Source organism: Trichoplusia ni, chromosome 3, assembly GCF_003590095.1.
Source record: "Trichoplusia ni isolate ovarian cell line Hi5 chromosome 3, tn1, whole genome shotgun sequence".
Classification (NCBI taxonomy): domain Eukaryota; kingdom Metazoa; phylum Arthropoda; class Insecta; order Lepidoptera; family Noctuidae; genus Trichoplusia; species Trichoplusia ni.
Genome location: NC_039480.1, coordinates 15,790,425 through 15,812,648, shown reverse-complemented (window position 1 = coordinate 15,812,648; position 22,224 = coordinate 15,790,425). Strand labels below are relative to the sequence as shown.

General features: G+C 39.4%; 1 protein-coding gene across 3 annotated transcripts in view; it reads left to right on the top strand.

The window, feature by feature from the left end:
- Window positions 1-21,719, top strand: part of LOC113492127 — a 39,070-nt gene extending 17,351 nt beyond the window's left edge. Inside the window, exons 3-19 of one of the 3 annotated variants that reach the window (XM_026869448.1) lie at window positions 3,112-3,135; window positions 3,500-3,782; window positions 4,605-4,672; window positions 5,044-5,250; window positions 5,589-5,719; window positions 6,152-6,287; window positions 6,670-6,788; window positions 6,875-10,772; window positions 10,907-11,063; window positions 11,402-11,636; window positions 12,004-14,369; window positions 14,588-14,757; window positions 16,029-16,079; window positions 16,882-17,109; window positions 17,790-17,916; window positions 18,165-18,275; window positions 18,447-21,719. In XM_026869448.1, the coding sequence (XP_026725249.1) occupies window positions 3,112-3,135; window positions 3,500-3,782; window positions 4,605-4,672; window positions 5,044-5,250; window positions 5,589-5,719; window positions 6,152-6,287; window positions 6,670-6,788; window positions 6,875-10,772; window positions 10,907-11,063; window positions 11,402-11,636; window positions 12,004-14,369; window positions 14,588-14,757; window positions 16,029-16,079; window positions 16,882-17,109; window positions 17,790-17,916; window positions 18,165-18,275; window positions 18,447-19,267 (9,132 nt within the window). In that variant the 3' untranslated portion in view covers window positions 19,268-21,719. The remainder of the gene's footprint in view (window positions 1-3,111; window positions 3,136-3,499; window positions 3,783-4,604; window positions 4,673-5,043; window positions 5,251-5,588; window positions 5,720-6,151; window positions 6,288-6,669; window positions 6,789-6,874; window positions 10,773-10,906; window positions 11,064-11,401; window positions 11,637-12,003; window positions 14,370-14,587; window positions 14,758-16,028; window positions 16,080-16,881; window positions 17,110-17,789; window positions 17,917-18,164; window positions 18,276-18,446) is intronic. The other 2 variants (XM_026869449.1, XM_026869450.1) reach the window with 2 other exon arrangements.
- Window positions 21,720-22,224: the final 505 nt, after the last annotated feature.

Below are 22,224 nucleotides of genomic sequence, written 5' to 3'. Positions count from 1 at the left end.
TCACTTTTTGTTTTGTTCATGGGACAACAGCTGTCCAAATAGCATTATATATGGCATGTTTGTACTTGGAACTGATGCCTTTAAAAGTTAGGAGTAATTCATTAACAATTTGACAACAATGTCCGGAAATAGTCCGATGTGCATTGAATGCGAATAAAAATAAACGGTCGCTGCAAACCTTGACGTAACCCGCGTATAAACTGCATAATATGAATCGTAATGCGATCCGATGTCGAATACATTCGTCACACACACATACAAGAACTCGAACGAGCAATTATCTCGTTAACCTCATCCCGCCTAGCTTTTAACAATGTTACGTCATTTAGAGCATATTTTTTTCGAAACACTTATCGGCAAATGTATTTACTTCGAATGAGGGCAAAATTATTGTCTAGAGATCTTTGCACCTTTATTATTAGGAGTACCGAGTACGATATTATACGTTATATACGTTTTGTTTCAGAGAAGTGTTAGTTAAGGACTGTCTCAAATCTTACTTTTATCCAGAGTTCATTCAGATTGTAACGCCATAGTGTCGCTAGTCGCTACACTTACCATGAGATTTGATGATACCAGATGAAGGCATTCATTGGAATTATTTCTGCTGACAAGACAAATGACAAACAAACTTATTTGAATGACTTAATGTGTGCAAAGTTGCAGAAAAAATATTTTTTCAAAAAAATACAGAATAGAAGAATTTATCTAGAAGAATGTGTAGATGCGTCAAAATCTCGATAAGCAAATGTAAAAAAAATATTGTGTCAAATAGTTGTGCCTTTATTCCTATTGTTTAATAAATATGGTATACATTTATATGCGAATTTGCCAGTAGATTCAAATTATATAAAAGTTGTTGCTAAAAAGATTACGTATAACATTTAACATTCGTGCCAGTTCACACGTTGTTTGCGTGTGACACCTCAGGAGATGCATCGCGATTGCCATAATGAAAACTTCGCCTTCCAAGTATTGACGTGTAATGGACAAGTAATTTTGTTGAATGCCGAATATAATCAACACGAATGTCAGAAACGTTGAACAATTGTACGAGAAAACGCGCTTCGAGACTCTTGGGAACATTTTAGTATCTAGTAGTGCAAATCTTTTAGAAAACCCATGCACTTAATTAACTGTATGCTATTTTAATACCTTCGCCGAATATCAAATTTAAACCTAACTGACATTTAATTACTTAAACTCGACGATCCTAGAAATTGTGACCCAAATAATCATGCTAAATGAAACGGCGACCCATAAAATTTGAACCAGGGAGCAGCTATTCGCGGTTCAAACACACGCCTGAGTATCAATCGTACCTATGAGGGAGACTTATGTTCTACAACGACCATCTTCCGGTTGCTGTGTTAACTATAAATCAGTACACGTTGATTATTTGATACCTTTGTCCTAGATTCGGCAGCTCTCGGTTTGTATGGGAAAGACAGCAAATTATGACTAATAGCATGAACAATAGTCTTTCGTTTTTAGAAAGGCAATAATTAGTTACTGTAATGAAGGTGTGAACGGTAGCTTGGACTCATTATCTAACTTGATTCTAAATCCTCTTGAGGATGGTTTATATAATCTGTTGTGACATCAGATACCCACAGCTCGCTTTGTTCAATCTAATCTCTTTAATACTCGTAATCCTATTCTGATAGTTTCGGTTGATTCCCGCGCACGCTGAAGCCAGTTATTGTCACAGGCCTTCTGATTGGCTGCCGTAGCTGAATACACTTTTGTGACTACCGATCCCAGTCAGTGGGCACGGCTTCACGTGAACAGAGCGCCAATCAAGGTCACGCTGTTAGTTCACAATTATTGTTCATGGCGTTTGCTTTGGGCACAGAGACATACAACTTTGCTATTTACAGCTATTCAATTAATTGTGACTATTTGAATATTTACTATGACTGTTGAATATGAGTTTTTCAGTCACTGTATCCTAAATGGATAAAAGTAAAAATATAGTTTCGCTAACGTAGTACTTTTAAAGATCGATTGAATTAAGGTTAAAGTAAAAACAAATATGTTATAGAGCAAAAGTGTCCCATGAAAGCAGCCAATGTGTTAAAGAACGAACACTCATCAATCCACTCCTAACACGGGGACCAATTAGATTAGCAAGTGCAATCCATATTGCGTGTAATCTGTCTCCGGAAACTTCAGTTCGTCAGTCTGCGTCTCAAACGAGCCCCACGTACTTGGAATAAGTAGTTCCTCGAGGCTTACATGCATAATACTGCTAATGACCTAGTTATCTAAAGTAGTACATATTATTATACACTAGTTCTCTATCCTTTGTGAAAGCGAGCCGGCCTGTGTTTTCCTGCAACTCTCTTATTCACAGACGTAATTGAGCAATTATGTTTGTATGTAAAAGCTAGAGGATTACTTTGGTACTTAACGTTCCTGACTAAATAATATAAAAGTAAATTCTTCTGGCTTGGTAGGTAATGAGTGTTTGAGTTTTTTGATCATTTAAAGTATGAATGTTCTTTTTTTTAAATGTCAACTACATATTTCTTTTTTCTTTTGGTTTTACTTGTAAATAAAAAAAAATAGTTAGTACCTGCTATTCAGATGTAAATATATTAAATTAAACAAATACTACTCTGGTTTTAAGTTTAACTATTGGAATCAGTAGCATAGATGTACAAGTTTTACAGAATCAGAAATGTATTTGTATAGAATGTAGGTATTACAAAGAGCTGGTAACATAAGTTTGAGGGTCCTTGTACATTCTGCCTTTCGGCATAAACACATTAGTTATGTAGACACGATGACATGGTACGTGTTACATTTTTACATCTTAAAATTATACAGCAACAAAAAAATAAATAAAAGACAAAACACTAACTAAACAGAATAGAAAAAGAAATGTTATATAAATACAATAATAAAACTACAAAATCCGTTCATATGAGTTTATTTTGAAACAATACTAAAAGTGCACAGTATCTCACAATTGTATATTGTTGTATCTCACTTCTACTAATATCACATAACCTTACATTGGTCCTTGTACGAACAATACAAAATATTATATGTACCTCTGTATGAACAAGATCAAATGTCTGATGCATTGTTTTCTCTTGTCGCCAGCCAAACGAAGGAGCGGACAATCAGGTACTTAGTATATGTCGTAGTTGTGTGTGTCCCATTTACTTAGTAATAAATGTGTGTGAAGTTTTGGTGGCGGTAAATTTTGGTTCGACCCTTAATCTACTTGGGAATAAGGAAATATTAAAACTTTTGCTATATTTGTTCGTCTGTAAACGTTTTGTCTGTCATTTTTCATTATGCTGAATCGCATTATGGCTTTACTCGTAAACGATGCTTGAGCTCAAAAATATTTGAGAATGACATACAAGCATCGGTTTTGAAATGTCATATTTAAACAACAAAACAATCAGTTATATCTTTAAATAAAAATCATCTAACACATGAAAAATCTTACAATGAAGTATTAACATCAGCATCTGTCCCACAGTTGTTCACGGCGAGCGCGACCCACCTCCACGATGGCCGTCGCGCCCATCCACCCGACTCGGGCTTCTCGGAGCCAGTCAACAACAACATCAACGAAGACAACAACAATGGCCCGATATCCCTGCGGGAGATGCAGAACATCGCCAACAACAACGCGGCTGCCTACATCGTGAGCGAGAACGAGGAGAGGAACAGGCTCAGCCGCGAGTCGGTCGTGGAGTTCGAGCCGCTACCCACCGGGATACGGGTCGCGGATCCTTTGGAGCACTGCGCTGACTGGTTCGGTGAGTCACCTCTAATGTCTATCAGTACGTGCCTTCTATGGGAAGCTGTGGGTACTTAGTTTGACTAGACTTGCAATCTAATAGGTTTACTCTATCTAAGCGATTTTAAGTTACTTTTGGAATAACGTAATTATGATAGATGTAATCATATAAAGCTTCTTCTAATATACGTTGTGAATAATCGTGTCTTGTTGTGACTTCCTTATAATAAAAGTTTACAATGATGTCAAATATGTCTATGTAAACATCAGTCTGCACTATTATAACTTTATGTACGTAAATGTCGCCCATTAAAACTTTTTGATCATGACATTTAATTCACTTCGTTACCACGAAGCATCGAAAATTGACGTTCATCTTTGACTTGAATTAATTGAAAGTATAAAAACACCTTAAATATCTTAACCCAAAACCCGTATAACATACCACTTGAATTAAACTAATCTAAGCCTTATCGCCAAACAAATTAGAATCATTTCTTATCTTTATTTTGTGCTGATATAATGTCCATTCATTACCAAGCGGACACTATTGTAATCGGTCAACCATTAAAGTTCCCATGACCGATGACTATCAGTACTTAGCTAATTGTGGAAATACTTCTGCTATGCTATAGGAGTGGGTTCTAGGTACGATGACATTGTATTTTAATTCTGAAATACAAAATTTGAAGACAAAGAAAATTAAAGTAATGGCCCTGAAAAGATTCCTGTTTGCATTTCGTATTAAATAGGAATGAATACTTGATACTTCTTTCAGTTGCATACCTTCAATACGCCTTGTTTTCGAGTTTTTATCATAACAATAAAACTTTGTTTACAGGCGAAGAAGATTTTCCACGCAATCGGTTGCAGTACCTCAGAGAGATCGGTAGAGGATGGTTTGGAAGAGTAAGTGTTTTATAATTATTGTCCACATATCATTTTACATTAATCTCAAAATATTAAGGTGCAATTATTTGAAATTCAGTTTTTTGAAACTCCTTTTTTAGTTTTGAATGCTATATTTCTCATGCTATAATACGTGTTATTAAAATAATGGTAAAATAAAATACGTGTTAGACACAGCATACAATTAAATGACTCGTGACAATTCATAATTATGGTATTGATGTCGGCGTTAGCGAAGTACGTGTAGTGTTTAATTACACTAAAAGCAGTATTCATTGCATAAAATCACCCGACTTTTTGTCCCACGAATGTTACCACCTATTTTGTCATAAGTTCTCGAAGATTCCTTATAACTATAATTTCACTTATAGGTAGTAGAAGGCGAGATAGATGATGCTGGTACTACAACCACTGTCGCAGTCAAGATCCTCAACCAGAACGCGAGCCTGGAGGACAAGGCGCGGTTCCTGGACGAAGCCAAGATGTACAGGGACGTGAGGCATGAGAACGTACTGGCCTTCATCGCTAAATGCCTGCAAGAGGACCCCTGGATACTGATCTTTGAATTATGTTCTATGGTAAGGATATTCTCAACTTATTTTAAGTTCTTTAATGGATCAAGCCTATAGTGTAACTTTCGGGTAAGCAGCTTCATATAATTAATATTTAAATAAGTAACAGTAATTAAATTTTAAAGTTACGTGGTAAAGAAGAAAGCTACTTTCACTTAATCGATAATATAAAAATACCACCTTACAGTAATACATTTATTGAGATTATTTATGAGTTTGAGTGACTTAATAGTTCTACTTTTGATACTTCTAATTCTGCATGTAAATGTTAGTAATTATATAAAAATGTTCAAAAAATCAATTATTAGCATGCATCCTATTCTAATGCCTTTGTGTGCTTTCAGGATTTGCAGCAGTATTTGGTAGTGAATCGTCCTAAAATGGCGATTCTAAACGAGAGCGGTGTACCGCTCCGGCTTATGTGTGACGTCAGCGCTGGGCTTGCCCATCTACACTCACGAGGCTATCTCTACGGGTGCGTATACAACAGTTTTATAACAATGATACATATTTATTTATGTTAGTAGTGTACTATGTCGCGGCCAAGATGAAATTGTTTCTTGTTAATTGTTTATGATGACAAATTAGTTTGGAACTCGACCTAAGTCCGAAAGCCATAAGGGGACTTAGTTATTTTTCATTTACAACAAGGTGTCAACAACACAAGTAGCAGTCCGTTTTGCAGCGATTACAGCGCATCCAGTGTATATTTGACATACTGCATATGAATAAACATCGTCGTATATTTCATAAGTTTTCACATTGCCGCTAGTAACGAAACTTTTTTTATCTACCCCTTGAAATCCCATACTTAAATGTTACGCACTAGGCTGAATTTACGAAAACTTTCTTTATCTAATGTTCTCTGCCTGTACAGCTTGTAAGATATGTGTGTTGTTGTGGCCAGGTCGGTGTGGAGCGGCGCGGTGCAGGTGCGCGGCGCGGGCGAGGCGGCGCGCGGCGTGCTGGGCCGCGCCGCGCCCGCGCCGCCGCCGCGCGCCGCCCCGCCGCCCGAGGCCAGCGCGCAGCCGCCTTTATACACGGTCAGCGCACTTACTAATGTTACCAACTAGAACTATTGCTTTTAAATGAAAAATAAAGGAAATCTCTTAAAAAATATATAATGAAAGGATCCATCCAGCTTAAATATCGTAATCATTCTCAGTGGAATAATACTTGCACTTGTAAATAATGGCACTGGTTCATTACTTGGCTTATAATAATCCTTATTACTGAGACAACAATCCGTCAGATCCTGGGATTCCAATTAACGTACTTGACTTTAGTTAATTACGCAGCATTTTAATACATTGGAATTTAATTTTTGAGCGACCTTAATGACTAAATTCATAAAAAAAGTACTGAGTTCAATAAATACATCTTGAGTTTCCAAAATGTCTATAACCGTTCGTATATTAATTACAGGCCAGCACCGACGTGTGGTCACTGGGCACGCTGGTATGGGAGGTGTGTGCCTGGGGTGGCTCGCCCACTACCCATCCACCGCCATTACCTGACCTGCCCTGCCCCTATAGAAACCACCTGTAAGTATATGAAACAGAAAACTCAAACTCGCTCGCACCATTGTGGTTCATCATTGTAATATCCTCTATTTATTTGTTTTGTATAGTTACCAAGTGATGCAGCTATGTTGGAACCCGAGCCCGGAAGGCCGGCCCACGTCGTCGCAAGTGCACGCGCTCATCAACCACCTGTACACGACGCACCGCGACGCGGCCGAGCCCGCGCGCGACGACGGCTACGGCAGCTCCGACTTCGAGGAGCGCTGGCAGCGCCTCAAGCCCAACACCATCCCCAAGCTGGACGAGCACGTCGCCATCGTCCACGCGCCCTCCACCTCCATGGCCTCGCACTTCACCGGCTCCGAGCAAGAGCTCAACCAACACATCCAGGACTCCCTCAGTATCGACATGGACACCGCCGTCTCACGCTCCAGCAGCATCCTGTCCGACAAAGACATGTCCGTACAGATCAAGTCTGAAAGTCTCACTAACCTACACGGGTCACTCGAAGACGTCAGAAACATCTACCTCACACACAACGAGACAGCTACGCTCGAATGCCATCAAGGCAACATTAGTCTCGAAGACAGCAGGGAGAAGGAACAGGACCGCTCCGACGCGTCCATGGATCCTTGGCTCAAAGACATTATTGCCGGCAGCCAAGATGACGTTAGCTATTACAAAGATGTCAGTGATGTTATCAAAAATCTTGATAACATTCTGAACTCTGAGAAAACGTCGAGTTCTGAGTCCAGCCACCAAGCCAGTCCTTCTAGAGATAACTTGAGCTTGGACTGCAAAAAAGATTACCCGATGCAGTGCAGTATGGTGAAATCCCCTGGAATAACAAACTTCCAGAGTATATTAGATACTGGTTTTCCACGTTCTGAGGAAGGTGAGACTTGCGAGGATGACGATGTTGATCGCGATACAATCGGTACACTGAGCCACTCGTTCGAAAGACACAGCGAGGTCGACACCACCAGTCAACATACATTAGAAAATCTAACTCCCGATACACCTACCAAGGACATAGAGATCGTCAAAGATATTGAAGCACAGGTCGTGCAAAGAGATCTGAAGTATGATATTTTAGTTGATAATAAAACTGTTAAATTTGAAAATGAAGATACTGAATTGCCAAATGAAAAAATAGTGAGTAGTGATAGTGAAATACCCAGGCTGAAGGAAGTATGTGTAGCTTCAATACCTAGTGCTAGTGATAAAGAACAATTGAATGTTAGAAAAGACTGTCAAACATCATGTGATAGTAACGTAAAAGAAATAAGTACTGATGTAAGGAATGAAACTAAGTCAATAGTTGAAGTAGGAAAGTTGAGTGAAGACACGCCTCATGAAGTAGAGAATAAGGATTCTTTAGATAAGATCGAACAGGAACAAAGAGAAGATGTAGTCTTGCCTATAACGGTGAATGAAATAACGAGTAGTAAAATAGAGCGATCAGAACTACAAGCAGAGCCTGAACTAGAGAAAGTGATAAAAGTGTCACAAACAGCTGCTACAAAGATCGACAGTGATATTAAAGAAGTCCTAAATAGTGATCTCATTAAAGTAACTGACAGTCCTCCAATATCCCCTGATGCCACACAAGAGGGTAGTTTAGAAGAGCTGAGATATTTAGAGCAACAGACACCTGAGCCAGTACAAAGTATGAATGAAGTCGGAAGTACTAACTTGAATGAAACAGAAGAGACTGAAATACCAACAATCGTTATAGACGAAGTTAAATCACCATCGCCAGATTTGCCATCTGAAATAGTACAAAATATAATTAAGGATAATGAGGTCCCAGAAAATGAAAGCGAAAATGCAATTAGAGATGATTTAGATGAAGTTACAAGTGAAGAAAATGTAATAACTGCCAACACAACACAAGTGAACTTAGTAAATAAAGTTGATGAGATTGAGGAACCAGTAATTGTCAAACTCGATGCGTCAGGTAGTGCCAATATTCCACCAAAATTGCATGCAGAGATCGCTAACGAGATTTCCGCGTTCATTATGGAAGAAAGAAAGATTGCATTACATGGCGTAAACACAGGAAGCAATGATAAAACATACACAGTGGAAGATGAAACAGAAATAGTAACCGAGGATATTCTGAACCCTGAAGTAATTCCTATTAGCGAACCTCACAAAGAAGATATAGTCAGTGAAACCACTTACAATGTTTCAAAAGATAGAAGCCAAGGATTGGATAGTGAGAGTATTGTAAAATTCACAGATACAGTTCCAACTACAAATCTAGATAATGTTATTGCAAATGTTATAGAGAAATCCGAAAATGTTGAGAATTCTGTTATGTCTCATGTCAATGCTCTCGAAGAACTTACTATTCAAATGGATCATGATTCGTTATCTAGTATACAGAATCATGAACAGGTAACTAATGAAAGTTCGAATATTGAAGAAGAAATGCATCATAATGCCCTATTAATATGCAATATAGATACGAATCAACAAACAGCCAACTTCAATTTAAATGAAACCGAAAGTGAAACATTAATTAACGAGAAAAACGAAATAACGAAAGTTCGAGATGACAACGCATCTGAAAGGAAACTGAATGACACATTCCCAGTTTTAGCGAAAGATGCGTCTTTAACGGCTGGCGAATCGGAGGCTAATGTAGAGTCGTTAAAGTTAGAGGAGAATATTGTTCCTATCAAAACTGAGCAGCCCGCAGCTCAAGAAACATGTTCTGCAGCCAAAGTAAATGAAGTCAGCGATGAAACGATAGATACTGTAAAAGTTGTTGAGGACCAAGTCCAGAGGTCCGATGAAAACATACTGATTGAAGCCCAAGAAGAATATTCAGCTGATAGCACTGTATACAAGGATCTAACTAACGAAAATAACACCGAAGTACTTAGCGATAATGCAATCGATAGTAACGTCAAGAACGTCATAATATCGTGCCTCGAAACAACAAACATGCAAGAAAACGAAGACGGATGCTCTCTTGTCAAAAACGATTCCACTGAATACCTAGATTTGCCCAGTTTTGAAATAAAACAAGTTGATAATTTCTTGCACATGGAAAGAGTGTTCAACAGCTATAATGCTGAAGTGGTGTCAAGCACGCCTCTCGCAAGCGATGGCTCAACTGATGTAAACAGTACAGTCGAGAATTCTGTAAAAGATGAAACACTTATGTCTGAAACGAAAATCCCAGATTACGGAATGGGAGTGTCTCTAACGAAATTAGAGCAAAAGTATGTACCTGAGAACATGAGCCCGTTCGAATCGCCTACGAAAAGTCATCATACCGACACGTATGATGAGAACAGCTCAGTAGTGTTAGGCCCATTCGAAAATTGTTCCCTAGAGTTGTTCAAATGCGTGAAGTCAAGTGAACTAGTCGATTTCCCGAAAGAAGAGCTACTAGCTTTCTCTTCCAACTTCAGTGAAATGAATCTCGCGACACCATCCCCACTACGCGACGGGAATTTCCTAAACGAAGTTCCTGATATAGTTCATGATGACTTACAGTTTGATGATATACAAAGTCTAAGCGAGAAGCAGTCAGATCCTCAAACTGAGACTGACAGTGGGAACTCAGGCACGGAGAAACGAATCTCTCCGTCAACGCCACCAAACTCGCCAGGAATATTCTTAGCTTCAACATCACAGCAGAAATACCTCGTCGATATTGATCTAACTCCTGAGCCAGTCATGCTTGCAGAACCCGAACTGTCCCTGCAAAAAGAGATAGAATTGAATCAGATCGAATTACAGATTACATCAAAATTAGCAATGGCAGAGAATGAAAATAACTTTAACATTGAATACTCTGGACCATTAACAGTGGAAGGATTAGTTTCAGATGATGAAATGTTGTTAAGGGATAGTGACGCGTTACCGGAATCATTTTTGGCAGGCAACGGAGGTTCCGTAGAGGATTTGCGAGAGAATCTCACGCTGGATGAAGAGTGTGTTAAAGCGCTGAGGAATGAACTTGAACTGAAATTGCCGTTAGCTCAGGTGAGATTACCGAATGTTTATTTTAATTCACGTCATAAGGATTAAAACGATAATCCCCTGACAAAAGTCTATAATAAAATAAAAGTAAAGAAATTATCTATTTCACTTTTTAAATCTTGGACCAAATCTCACAGGTCGCCTCAATCGAGCCTTCGTGCGAACAAGAGTGGTCGACGGAACTTCCGCCGCCGCCTGAACTAATCCTACGGTACCCAGAGCATGGGTCACTCCTCAGTCCTATAGCTGAAGAGACCGGACAACAACTATCCGCCTATGAAAACGATATTAATTGTAAGTACAATACTTTACTTAACGTGTATTGCTTTAACGTGTAAATATGTCTAATAAACATTTAATGTGTAGAAAATCTTAATTACTTACATACATAATTACTTCTTTAATAGCTGTCGTTATTTTACTTCCGATCGCGAATGCAGGTTGATTTAAAAAATATTTTTTTGTCTCTTTCGAGTCGGCTTAAGGAAAACCCTAATGTAAAACTGTACACCACTTTTTGTTATGAGTAAAGAAGGACTATTGGTTCATATCAATACGCGATAAATAATTAATACCAGTAACAATCATCAAAATGGTGAAACAGTGAATCATACAAAAACTCTTTTGTACAGGGAACCCATCAACCCGCTCAGAATCATCAGAGAGCTACCCCGAGCCGTGTAACAACAGTACTGATGACGTCACCGAGCTGCCGACGGGCGCTCAGAGCGGCACACACGATCACTCCACATACACGATACAGTCGAGGGAGCACTCCAAGGATCCGTCCCGAGACCCGTCGCGAGTTCCGTCACAGAACAACACATACACGCTGCACAGGGACCTTGATATTATCAGCAGTAGAGAGTAAGTATTCAGTATTTTTATTGTATGAAATGAATTCCTAACTTATTTTTGGTCAAAACTGAAAATTTATTGGTTCCCTTGCCCCATTTGTATATTCAGAGAGTTATTAAGGTTATCGATTGAATGAAGTTTACGGAAAAACTGCGAAAGTGAAACGTCGTGTCCGTTATCTAATCGATTATTATTTAAATCGACTTACAGTAAAAACCGACACGCAACGTATTCGATTGCAAAATTATGCTGCGATAATGAATTCCGTTAATTCTTGTAAAATTGCATCAATTAAGCTACTACACATCATAAGAAACTACATACTTTAAGTAACAGGTGCGTTTAACTCTAAACTCTGGTTTCTTTATTCCTACAGAATTACTATGAGCGCAGACAGCTTGAACGCCAGCCCGTATAAAAAACCGATACACGACGCCGAATCACCGATCGATGACAAAACTTATAACAAGGAGGAAGAAAAAGAGTCCTTAGAGAGGATATCACAAGTATCGCCCTTTCTCCTGAGCCCTACGAAAGACACGTCAGCACCAGAAACATCTGATAACCTTGACAATGCCACGGGAGTGTCGACTCTATCGAAAACCACTCTACCAACTGACGCGAAACTCTCCAAGCCGTCAGAAACACAATGCTTGTCCAAGGCTACCAGCATCGATTCCTGGTGCTCTAACGATACCCTTTATAATGTTGAGGAAAACTTCGACGACTTAGCGATGGACCCCGACGTACCGGATTTCGAAAACGAAAAGGAAGAAGGCAACAGCGAGAGTACCGATACGTTAACACACAACGACGATGAGAAAGAAGCTAGTCACTGTTCCACATACATCATACACGATAGCAAGTCGGAGGCCTGCGAGACCTTCTCACCGGACTCGATAACCGCCAACGATAACTACACGTATACGAAAGTGAAGACTGAGAACGCTGGTACTACGCCGTCTATCATAACTAAGTCAGAATTGAACGATTCCACGAAAAATACGCAAACTAAGGACCTGGCTTATGGTACCCTTATGTCTGGTTTGCCGTCTTACTCAAACTGCACTACAGAACTCGCTTCTGGATTCGAGGACTGGAAAATGCCTCAGCCAGAGTTGGTCAGGAAGTCACCAATGATAGACAACGCTGATCTGACTCCACCAAGTCCGACTGAAGATAAAAAGGTCGATATAACTAGTCCACAGCTAGAAAGTGAACCATGTATCAAGAAAATGGAAAGCATTGATATATCTTGCCTTCAAGATAATTTGATAGACAGCCATAACAAGACAGAAAATGTAGAAAGCCAGGTACTTTTAATTCACAACGATAGTCCGAATTATAACTACAGGAACATGGCGCCGTCTGTTACAAGTACGCCTATTACCGACCTCATCGACGACTCCGCAATCGTCGAAGGGATACCCATGAGACTCCCTGAAAATAACACGGCAAGCTCCGAGGACAGTAGCAATGTACCCAATTTCCAAACCTTCCAACAGTCTGCTGAGGTCAGACCGCAAGACTTATCCTCCAGCGCCACTAATGCGAGCGGCCACCAGGACTCAGAAGTTCTGTTAGAAGGTGATAGCAAAACCGTAAGCAAAAACAGCAACAGAGACAGTATTGCTGTGTCTGAACGCACGCTGACTTACTTAGATTTTGAAAACTCGGCTGTTACAAAACCTCAGGACGTCAGCCCAAAAGATAGGTCTAGTCAGAGTATGGAGAGCGGAATAATTAGTACTGATGATTTTGAGAATTTTGAAACATCAGTAAGAGGCCGTCCACAAGACTTGTCATCGTTGATTGATGCCAGTTCTCTTTTGTTATTGAGCGAAAGGAAGTCCACAGAACTTGCAATGGGTTCGTTGCCAATAGACTACGATCAGAGTAGCCGATCGGAGAGCCAAGCGAACGAGCAATCTCAAACGAGTCCGTCTAACATCACGAATTTAAAAGAATCTCACAGTTTAGTTAATTTTAGAGAACCGAATTTTTTAATCAATTTCGATGCCGACGATGAGACTGAACAACCTCATTCGATCATCATCACAGAAACTACGATGGATGCGTTTAAAGAGAGTCCCAACAGGACATACGACACTCAAGTCGACGTTAATAATGTGGAGGTGAACCATTTATATGAACCTCACACCAGTAGATTTCAAGAACACAGCAATTTTGGAAAGCTTCTAGAACATAAAATTAATGGAGAAGTCAACTTAAAAGAAGACGAACTTCTTAGTGACGTAGAAAAAGTACTATCATCTCCTAAAATAGAATCAGATGCTCAAACCAACAATACCTTTCTAGTCGAAGTTCACAAAGAAAGTCCAAATTCGTCAAGATCGAGTACCAAATCTAGGAAGATTAATGAAGTCCACTGTAATGGTGGGAGCGAGAAGTTTGCTACGGTGAATTTTCTCAACGAGACCTTTGAGGAACTGATTGAGAGTAACGTAGACGATGCTGACACGAAGACAGACGAACACTCCAATGAAGATCAGGGTCCGGAAAGTATAAAGTCTGTGGAAAGTCAGTCTTTACAAGCAATGGACAGTCCCAAAGTGTCGAAGAGTATAAAGGATGAGTTGCTTGAGGTTGGAGAACTCACGAATGGAGTAGCAGAAGAGAATATCATGGTGACGACCGTCACACAAGACTTTCTGCAGAATGAAAAGAAATTCTGTACCCTCGATTCGTATCTGCCGATGCTGAGTGATATTAGATTCACTGGTAAGCTTATTTTGTTTTCTTATCAGTACTACGACTGCACGGATAGCCGAGTGGTTGAGGTCGCCACACAAAACATTTTATGATCCACAAATGCTTATTCTGAGTCTGATTGTCTTTATGCATGTGATTTGTATGGTTGCGGGAGTCGTTAAAAAAAATGCAATATCCAAATCATGTGTGTTTACCATTCATATCTGATCACGTAAAACTTATTTCAGGCCCGGCAACGGAAATAATGAGTACATCGTTTACACAAGACTCGCCCACTGAGCCGACTTCTCCAGAAAGCGCAGAGAAGCGAGACACTGCTGCCGACATCCTTAAGGAGTGGGACAGCGACTCTGACTCGCACACCAGCAATTCCTCAAGCGGAGAGTTCATATGGAAGGTAAGGAATTAAAGTGATGGTGATAGGTGGACGCTTAAGACGCAAGACGTGGTTGGAGGCAGCAAGATATTTAAAAAAAATATTTAAACTAATAAGTTATGATTTGACGACGATGGTTTGTAAATAATGTAGCATTTAATTGATAAAAGTAGAAAAGTCATATGGATGACCGGGTCTGATTTTGTAAAAATCCATGTTGCCGTGGTCTACACTCAATTAGGCCTTTAAAAGATAATAAATTGAAAAAACAAACATGAAAAAACAAAACTGAAAGAATAATCTTATAATAACTTACAACCAAGTCTTGAACAAAGCGTTCTGCCCTCATCAGGTGTGAGTTTCGCGGGTGACTGTAACTAAAGCAATTATACAAATGTGATTAATGTAATGGTGTGGATACTTGTAGTTTTCTCTCCCCTGCTTTGTGTTGGTCTACCTTATCTAGATTATGAGAAAACGTTTAACTTGATAGCTTATACCTCATAATCATTATAACCATCTCTATAAAGTATGTGATAAATTTAACAGATTAATAACCAATCAGAGCACTTGATTTAAGGTTTGGCGGATGAAGTAAATATATTGGTCAAACTCTAAAATTTTGGGTTACTTTAACAACCCATTCATTATCATACTCTGTGTAAATAAAGTTCTCAGTTTAAGCTATCAAGTTATACAAATAAAGAATTTATAATGCATTTCCGAATATACAACAACTGTCCTTGCTTTTTTGTATATGAACTGTCTATGAATACAACTATAGCTCCCCGTAATTGTATTTATACATATGTACATGAAAGCATTGTGCCTCGCTGTCGCTTTTGTTACTTTATGTTGTACGGTGAGTGGGAGATGTGATGTTAAACGCCTGATGTTAACTTTGGTTGGCCCCAGAGGTGTATTTGTAATAAAACCGTATCTACGGTATATCCTGCATGACCAACTTTTTTGTACAATTTATTATTTCTCTATAATAATTTCATTCTAAAGTTCAACATCGCTAAATACTTTATTTCTTTATTTTTTATCCTACTTATTTTCTCGCACTTACATTTAGAGAAACTTTTAATTACCTTTTCGTAGCCGAACAGTAGCCATGAGAAAAATCCGTTGTCCATACATACCATAGTTACTATAAAAAAATGGTAATATCAAGAAATTCCCTAGCGTCATCACTCTCCCACGTCCCTACAAACGCCGTTGTAATGTACATGTATATAAATATGGGTGTCGGTGTGGTGTGCATGATGTGACATGTGTGTGTGCGGTAGGACGGCGACGGACACGAGACCTCGGTCGTACCATCCACGCACTTCGACCACGTAAGTTTGTGCCCTTTATTCCTTATACTCATGGATGCCTAGTACTTTGCTTGTTAAATGGGACTTTTGGAAGGCTGGTTCATTGGTAGAATACCTTTTTTTTGCTTTGTCAACTTGTATGTGTTTTTCTTATATTACTTTTACATTTAATAGTGCTTTAATTAATCAGCTTTTCAAGAACCTCAAACACCATTTTCGAATTTGTGTTTACATGTATAGTAACTTGATCACATTTAGTTACTTATTCAAAGTTTTTTAACATTGAATGTGTTTCTACTATCCTTTAGTGTAATGTTTATTGTTAGTATCCATCACAAAACATTTTCATTGTTATAGTTAAATAATAAATAATCATAATGGGAATCACATTTGTTATTCGTGGTAGAAACATGATTATTGTTTCATTTAAATCATTATTTATTGCATATTAAGATCTGAACAACTATAATTAAAATGATTTTATGTTTTAGTGTGCAATTACTTGTATAAAATCATTAGTAAGTCGACACCTAACTAATAATTACTAAATATATTATTTATCCTCGTATTGTTGTCCAAATTAAACAATTATAAGTGATTTTTATGTATTAAATTATACTATTCATGTTCATTAATTTGTTGCACAATGGGCCAAGCCCATTGTGCAACAAATTAATGAGGTTTCAAATTAATCCCTGTCTCTAAAACAAAATAAACCCGACAATAAGTACCTTATAACCTCTTTTTAGCGTCAACGGTCTACTAAAACATAATTACTAAAATCCACGAGTCATTTGTGCTGATTGTAATATTGTAACCACAGCAGCGCACCGGCGAGTCTCGGAACAACAGCAACAGCGGCGAGCAGCACGGGTCGGCGGGCGGCAACTCTGCGGGCTCGGGCGGGTCGGCGGGCTCGGCCGCGTCCGACGCCAGCGCCGACTCGGGCTCGGGCTCCGAGGGGGACGAGGTGGAGTTCGTGCCCTCGTCCTGGGACTGCCGCGCCGCGCCCGCCAAGTCCTCGCTCAGGAGTCTGGAACAGGCCACGCCGGTATGTTATTGTTACTACTAGCAATAGACTTTGTACTATATACTACAAGACATAGCCTAGTGCCTAGTGGCGCCAAACAAACCTTTAGTAATTTGTTTAAAAAAAAATGAAATTGCTCACTACAGAGTTAATTATTACGTACAGACAACCATCGCGCCTATTATGTTTCAGTCATCAAGTTTTTGCAGTTTATAACTTAGGGTTTGTTGTTATTCTATTTCGTCACTCCTGAATAAGGAAACCAATCCTAAAGGCAAACTGTAAAACTTTTAGTGACGTAATATGTTTCTGTTTGCTTTTTCATTGCGTAGATCTACCTTGTTTAGCCTATACAGACAGTTTACGTTGCAGTCACTACGTGATTAGTCTTTAAAATATGAACCCGGTTTATGACTACGCCATAAATGTTGGATATTCATTGCTTTTGCATATATAAATATACAAACACTGGTTTTAGGCTTACATTTACCAATTAACAATAAAATTTTGTAACACAGAAGCCAATTTAATAATTGTAATATAAGTGTATAAATATATAGCTCTCGTTTTTCTTACTGTTCGTGAAATAATGTTGGTTATATGAACATTGCCCTTCGAATTGGTCGTTTACCTGGGGTTCTTGCGAGAGTATGAAACAGAGATTTATTTCATTACGTATAAACTTTGATTTGATTTTGTAGGACAACAAGAAGCGCGTAGTGTTCAAGCGCCAGAAGTACCACTGTGTGTACGAATACCCGCGCGAGGTGGCCGACATCGAGGCGCACTCGCCCGCCGCCTACCTGCCCGACCTCTCCACATACTCCGGTAATTATCGCCATATCGATTAAGATTACTCTTCTATGTGAGTGTAATCACTCGTTATACAGTTGTAGCCGTATACCGAAATCTAAGTTGGCATTAATGTTGAATTGAGCACTGTTTGTTTCCGCTAATAAAGCCTCATTGGTACTCACTACTTATTTGACTGTAAGTTTAAAATACTACGTTTAATTGTAGTTTGTTAAGTATTGTATAGATGATACTAAATCATTTTAAATATGATTTTATTACAGAGTGGGACCCGACCAGCGTTGAAGAGGCAGAATTAGGCTATGGACAGTTGTTCGGCGGTCCGAGCCCACTCGACCTGTACCCAATGCGAGCGGGTATTGCCTTTGGTGCTGGTACGTACCTAATAAGGGTTTTCTATGTCAAAATAAATATTGAACTTAGTTAATTTGACATTATAACTGATTGGAAGGAAATGTATGTTCTACTTTTATAGAAGTTGATTGAATTGTGTCATAATTCCCTCAACACCTCAAATGTATTCAACTTTGGGTCCTTATTTACAGATTACGACGACGATTTCTTTATATCGTCGTCAGCTCGTCCATTCGAGAGTCTCGGCATCATGTCGACCACGAGCCAGTTCTTCCCCGGAAAGCACGTGAAGCCGTCCCTGTTGGAGCGCGACCTGTCCGATGATATCACGGAGGACTTCCCGCCGCCGCCCTCGCCGCTACCCACCACCACGCTCATGCCCACGCGGACACCCTCGCTGGATTTCACCACCCCCGACTCGGGAGTGGAGGACATCACGCCAGGATCCACTACAGACGAAGACTTCAAGAAGAAGCTTCCGGAGACAGAGCTGACGTGGAGGCCCGTGGACAGCGGCAGCTCCAGCGAGTCCGTGAGCCCGAGCTCGCCCGGCGGCGAGGCGCTGGGCGGCCTGCGCCACACGCGCGACAAGCTGAAGCTGGACCTGCCGCCCAGCCCGCACGTGCCCTCGCCGCGACACAGCCGCGTCTTCAGCTTCGTGCTCGACAAGCCCAAGCGCGCGCCCGACGCCGCCAACACGCCGCTCGTCATGACCGACGACACGCCCGTCGTCACTACCTCACTGCCGCTGCAGAAGGACTGCGAGGACTTGCCCGTGCCTGAACCGACCTTCTCAACGTTCGGCAAGAGCCCGCCTAAGGTCGAGCCCGAACAGAAACTCATTCTCACCGACGATGTAGAACCGGACGGCACGGAGGTCAAGGAGGAGAGCCCTAAGGTCGTGGAGGCTGTGAAAGGCGAGGGCACGGTGTTGGACAGCGGAGATGAAGACTCCGGCATCGAGAGCAGTTCTAAAGCCACGTTGGAGCGAAATAAAACAAACGTTTCATAATTAGAACAAAGTAGGAGTAGTTTTGTATAAATAGGTACTGAAAGCTAGATCTGAAATAATCCCCACTGACACTTTGTTGTCCGAACAAGGTTGACAGTGGCGAGTTAAACGATGTCGTCATGTAGGACGTATTGGTTGGAAGCCGAAATGTGTTTTGTTGATTGTTAGTGTGTAACTCAAGTTTGCTAAGTATTTATAAAAGGACTTGAACTATCCGTCAGCTGTTATTCGTGTCCTTATAAGTATCTAAGTAGTAGGTACAGAACACGGTTCTAATCCAACCTAACGTTACCCTCGTGTTGGTTTTGTTAACCGTATCTCATGAACGCGTCCGAAACGATGCATTATTGCCATTATTAAATAAAATAGTATTACTAACAGCAAAAAGTATTACTGCTGCAACTTTAACTTGGTATACATATCGGAATTATGGACTTCGATGTTTTTATATCCAATCATAACAAGGATATCGAGTTAGGACAATTAAACGGGTTAAACCATCTCAATTACCATTGAACATTTATATTAAATCATGTTCGGAATATTTCATACCGTTCGGTGTTGCCAACAAACATGTGATCACATTTCTCTTGCGATATCGCTTCAAAATTTACAGTACATCATCTTAAACATAGTTCTCTTTTATACATTCAAAAATCCTATGTAAATATATATATCGTGTCGTTCTCCTAACTCGATTGAGCTCGAACAGTATTCGCTGACGTTGTACACTGTAAGCGACCTTCATACTAAAGTCAATGCAAGAGCGGACTCGGTTCGTTCGGTGATCACTCACAAAGGTACAAATAGCCATGAATTATATCTATAGGTGTATCGCTTTCATTATCGCGTAATATTAAGGGCTTTGATACTTTTACACTGGAACAGCCTAATTTTATAAAAGCAATCGCGTCCGACCATTTTGAAACACATATTTGTATTTATTGGAATCGTACTTCGCGTGCATGTGGATTTTGTTTTACTCGATGGATGAAAAATTGCAACAATCTATTTACACTCGAATGATTAATTAGTTTACTATTTAATAATGCACGCAGCTGTATTTTTACACGCATGTGCTGCATGTAAAGCCTATCTTCAAAACGTAATCTCTTTGAATTAATACAAAATAAGTTGATTCACTTTATAATTTTTATATATTCGTAATGAACACATTGTAGAGTGGAATTGGCCTATCCTCGTATCTACAGTGCAGGCAGCCGATCCTCGTAATTGTTAGAAGTTTTCATACGTAACGTTTTTTACTCTAATTTCGTATGTACGTAGTGTTAGAATACGCCCCCGTTGCGTCCGAGGGACACGCGCAGTAAATTCAGTGTTGTATGTATAGTATTGTATGATTCCCACCAAAATTACTTTTTATTGTTTGATTAAATATAAAGAAATATTGAGTGGCGTCGTGTTGCGTCCTCGGCGTGTGCCCGGCCGCAGCGGATATATCTCAATGTCTAAATTAAATGTTATTTGTGACGACCTATATTACTTTACGCACAAGTGAGACGCATCTTCCATCTTTTAAACCTCAAATATATCTAAATTTAACGTTTCGGTCTACGATTGAGGTTAAAAAGCCAATTGTTAGTTAAGTAAAAGTTTATATTAGATAAGTGTAGTGTTAGATGTAACAAGTTGTGGTGATAGATCGACATTGCGTATTACGTACACTCAGCAACAGAATGTCTAGCAATCTCGTGGCTAACTCCCAGTTATTATTTATTATCGGAAGGGTCCGGCACGCCGCTGTTGCTGACTGTACGGCGAGTGTGCCACTATAACGTCATCACTATAGTATGCAATACGTCCAGTAAGTGTGAACCTAATGTGCAATTCTTCTCATTTCCATATCATCGCGTTTTAGTTGTTTAGTTACTGCTGTAAATATAATTTAATGTTATTATGTATTGAAGGAAATAATCTTTTTTAATATGAAAATTTATTGATTGTATTAATTGTACTACACGTTTATTGTTCTGAAAATTATTTTTTACAGTTTTAGAATGTTTTCGTTAATGTACAGATGTAAATAAGTGATAGATGTTCATTTTGTTACGATGCGTAGTGGGAGGTAAGTGAGATATTGTCGGCGAGTGCGCACGCGCAAGCCACTGTTGATTGTGAGCCGAACAAGACAACATACCTTAGCTCCGTGTTATGTCTAAGTAATACGTTAATTATATTCGTTTGTAGAAAACCTTACTCAGCAGAATAGTTTACTTCAAGCTTATGATATAAAAAATAAGGAATTTATTTGAATGAATTGTCCACTTTAATTATGGTATTTATTGATCGTAAGTTGTTATTGATTTGTATGAGTTGTCGGCAGTATTTAGTGAATGTGAACGCATTGGAAGTCTTTTCATATTGTGACTTTGTCGAGTCTTTTAAAAGTATTTCTATGAAAAAAAATATAATTAATAAAACTTGTGACTCATATAAGCGTTTTATTTGCACATGACTAAAGGAATGTGTGATAGTGTGATCAGATCTGGTACATCTGGAGGCCAGTGGAGGGTCAGCTGCGGCGCCAGATGATGACGAGGCCGGACACGTCGCTGGTGGCCAGCAGGCTCTCGTCGTAGCTGAAGCTCACGCCCAGCACCGGCGACGCGTGTCCTGAGTAAACGTTACATTAATATCAAAGTGAATGATAAATCGTTAAAAACTCTTTTTGTGCAACATACACGAATGTATTCTCAAATTCAGAACATGCCTGATAAACACAGTCAATGTTCGAAATACCATTTTGTTATCGTTTATTATGCTTTTAATAAAAATTTACTGAAAGCCTGACAAATTCATTTCATTATGTATTTAATGCTATAAAATGAATTGAAATCGTTTATTCTGCAAATGAAATAGATGATATCACTTTAAATGACATTTTTTTAACCAAACTGTAAATTTACGCAATGTCTTTCCTAGACTCGCCTATAGAA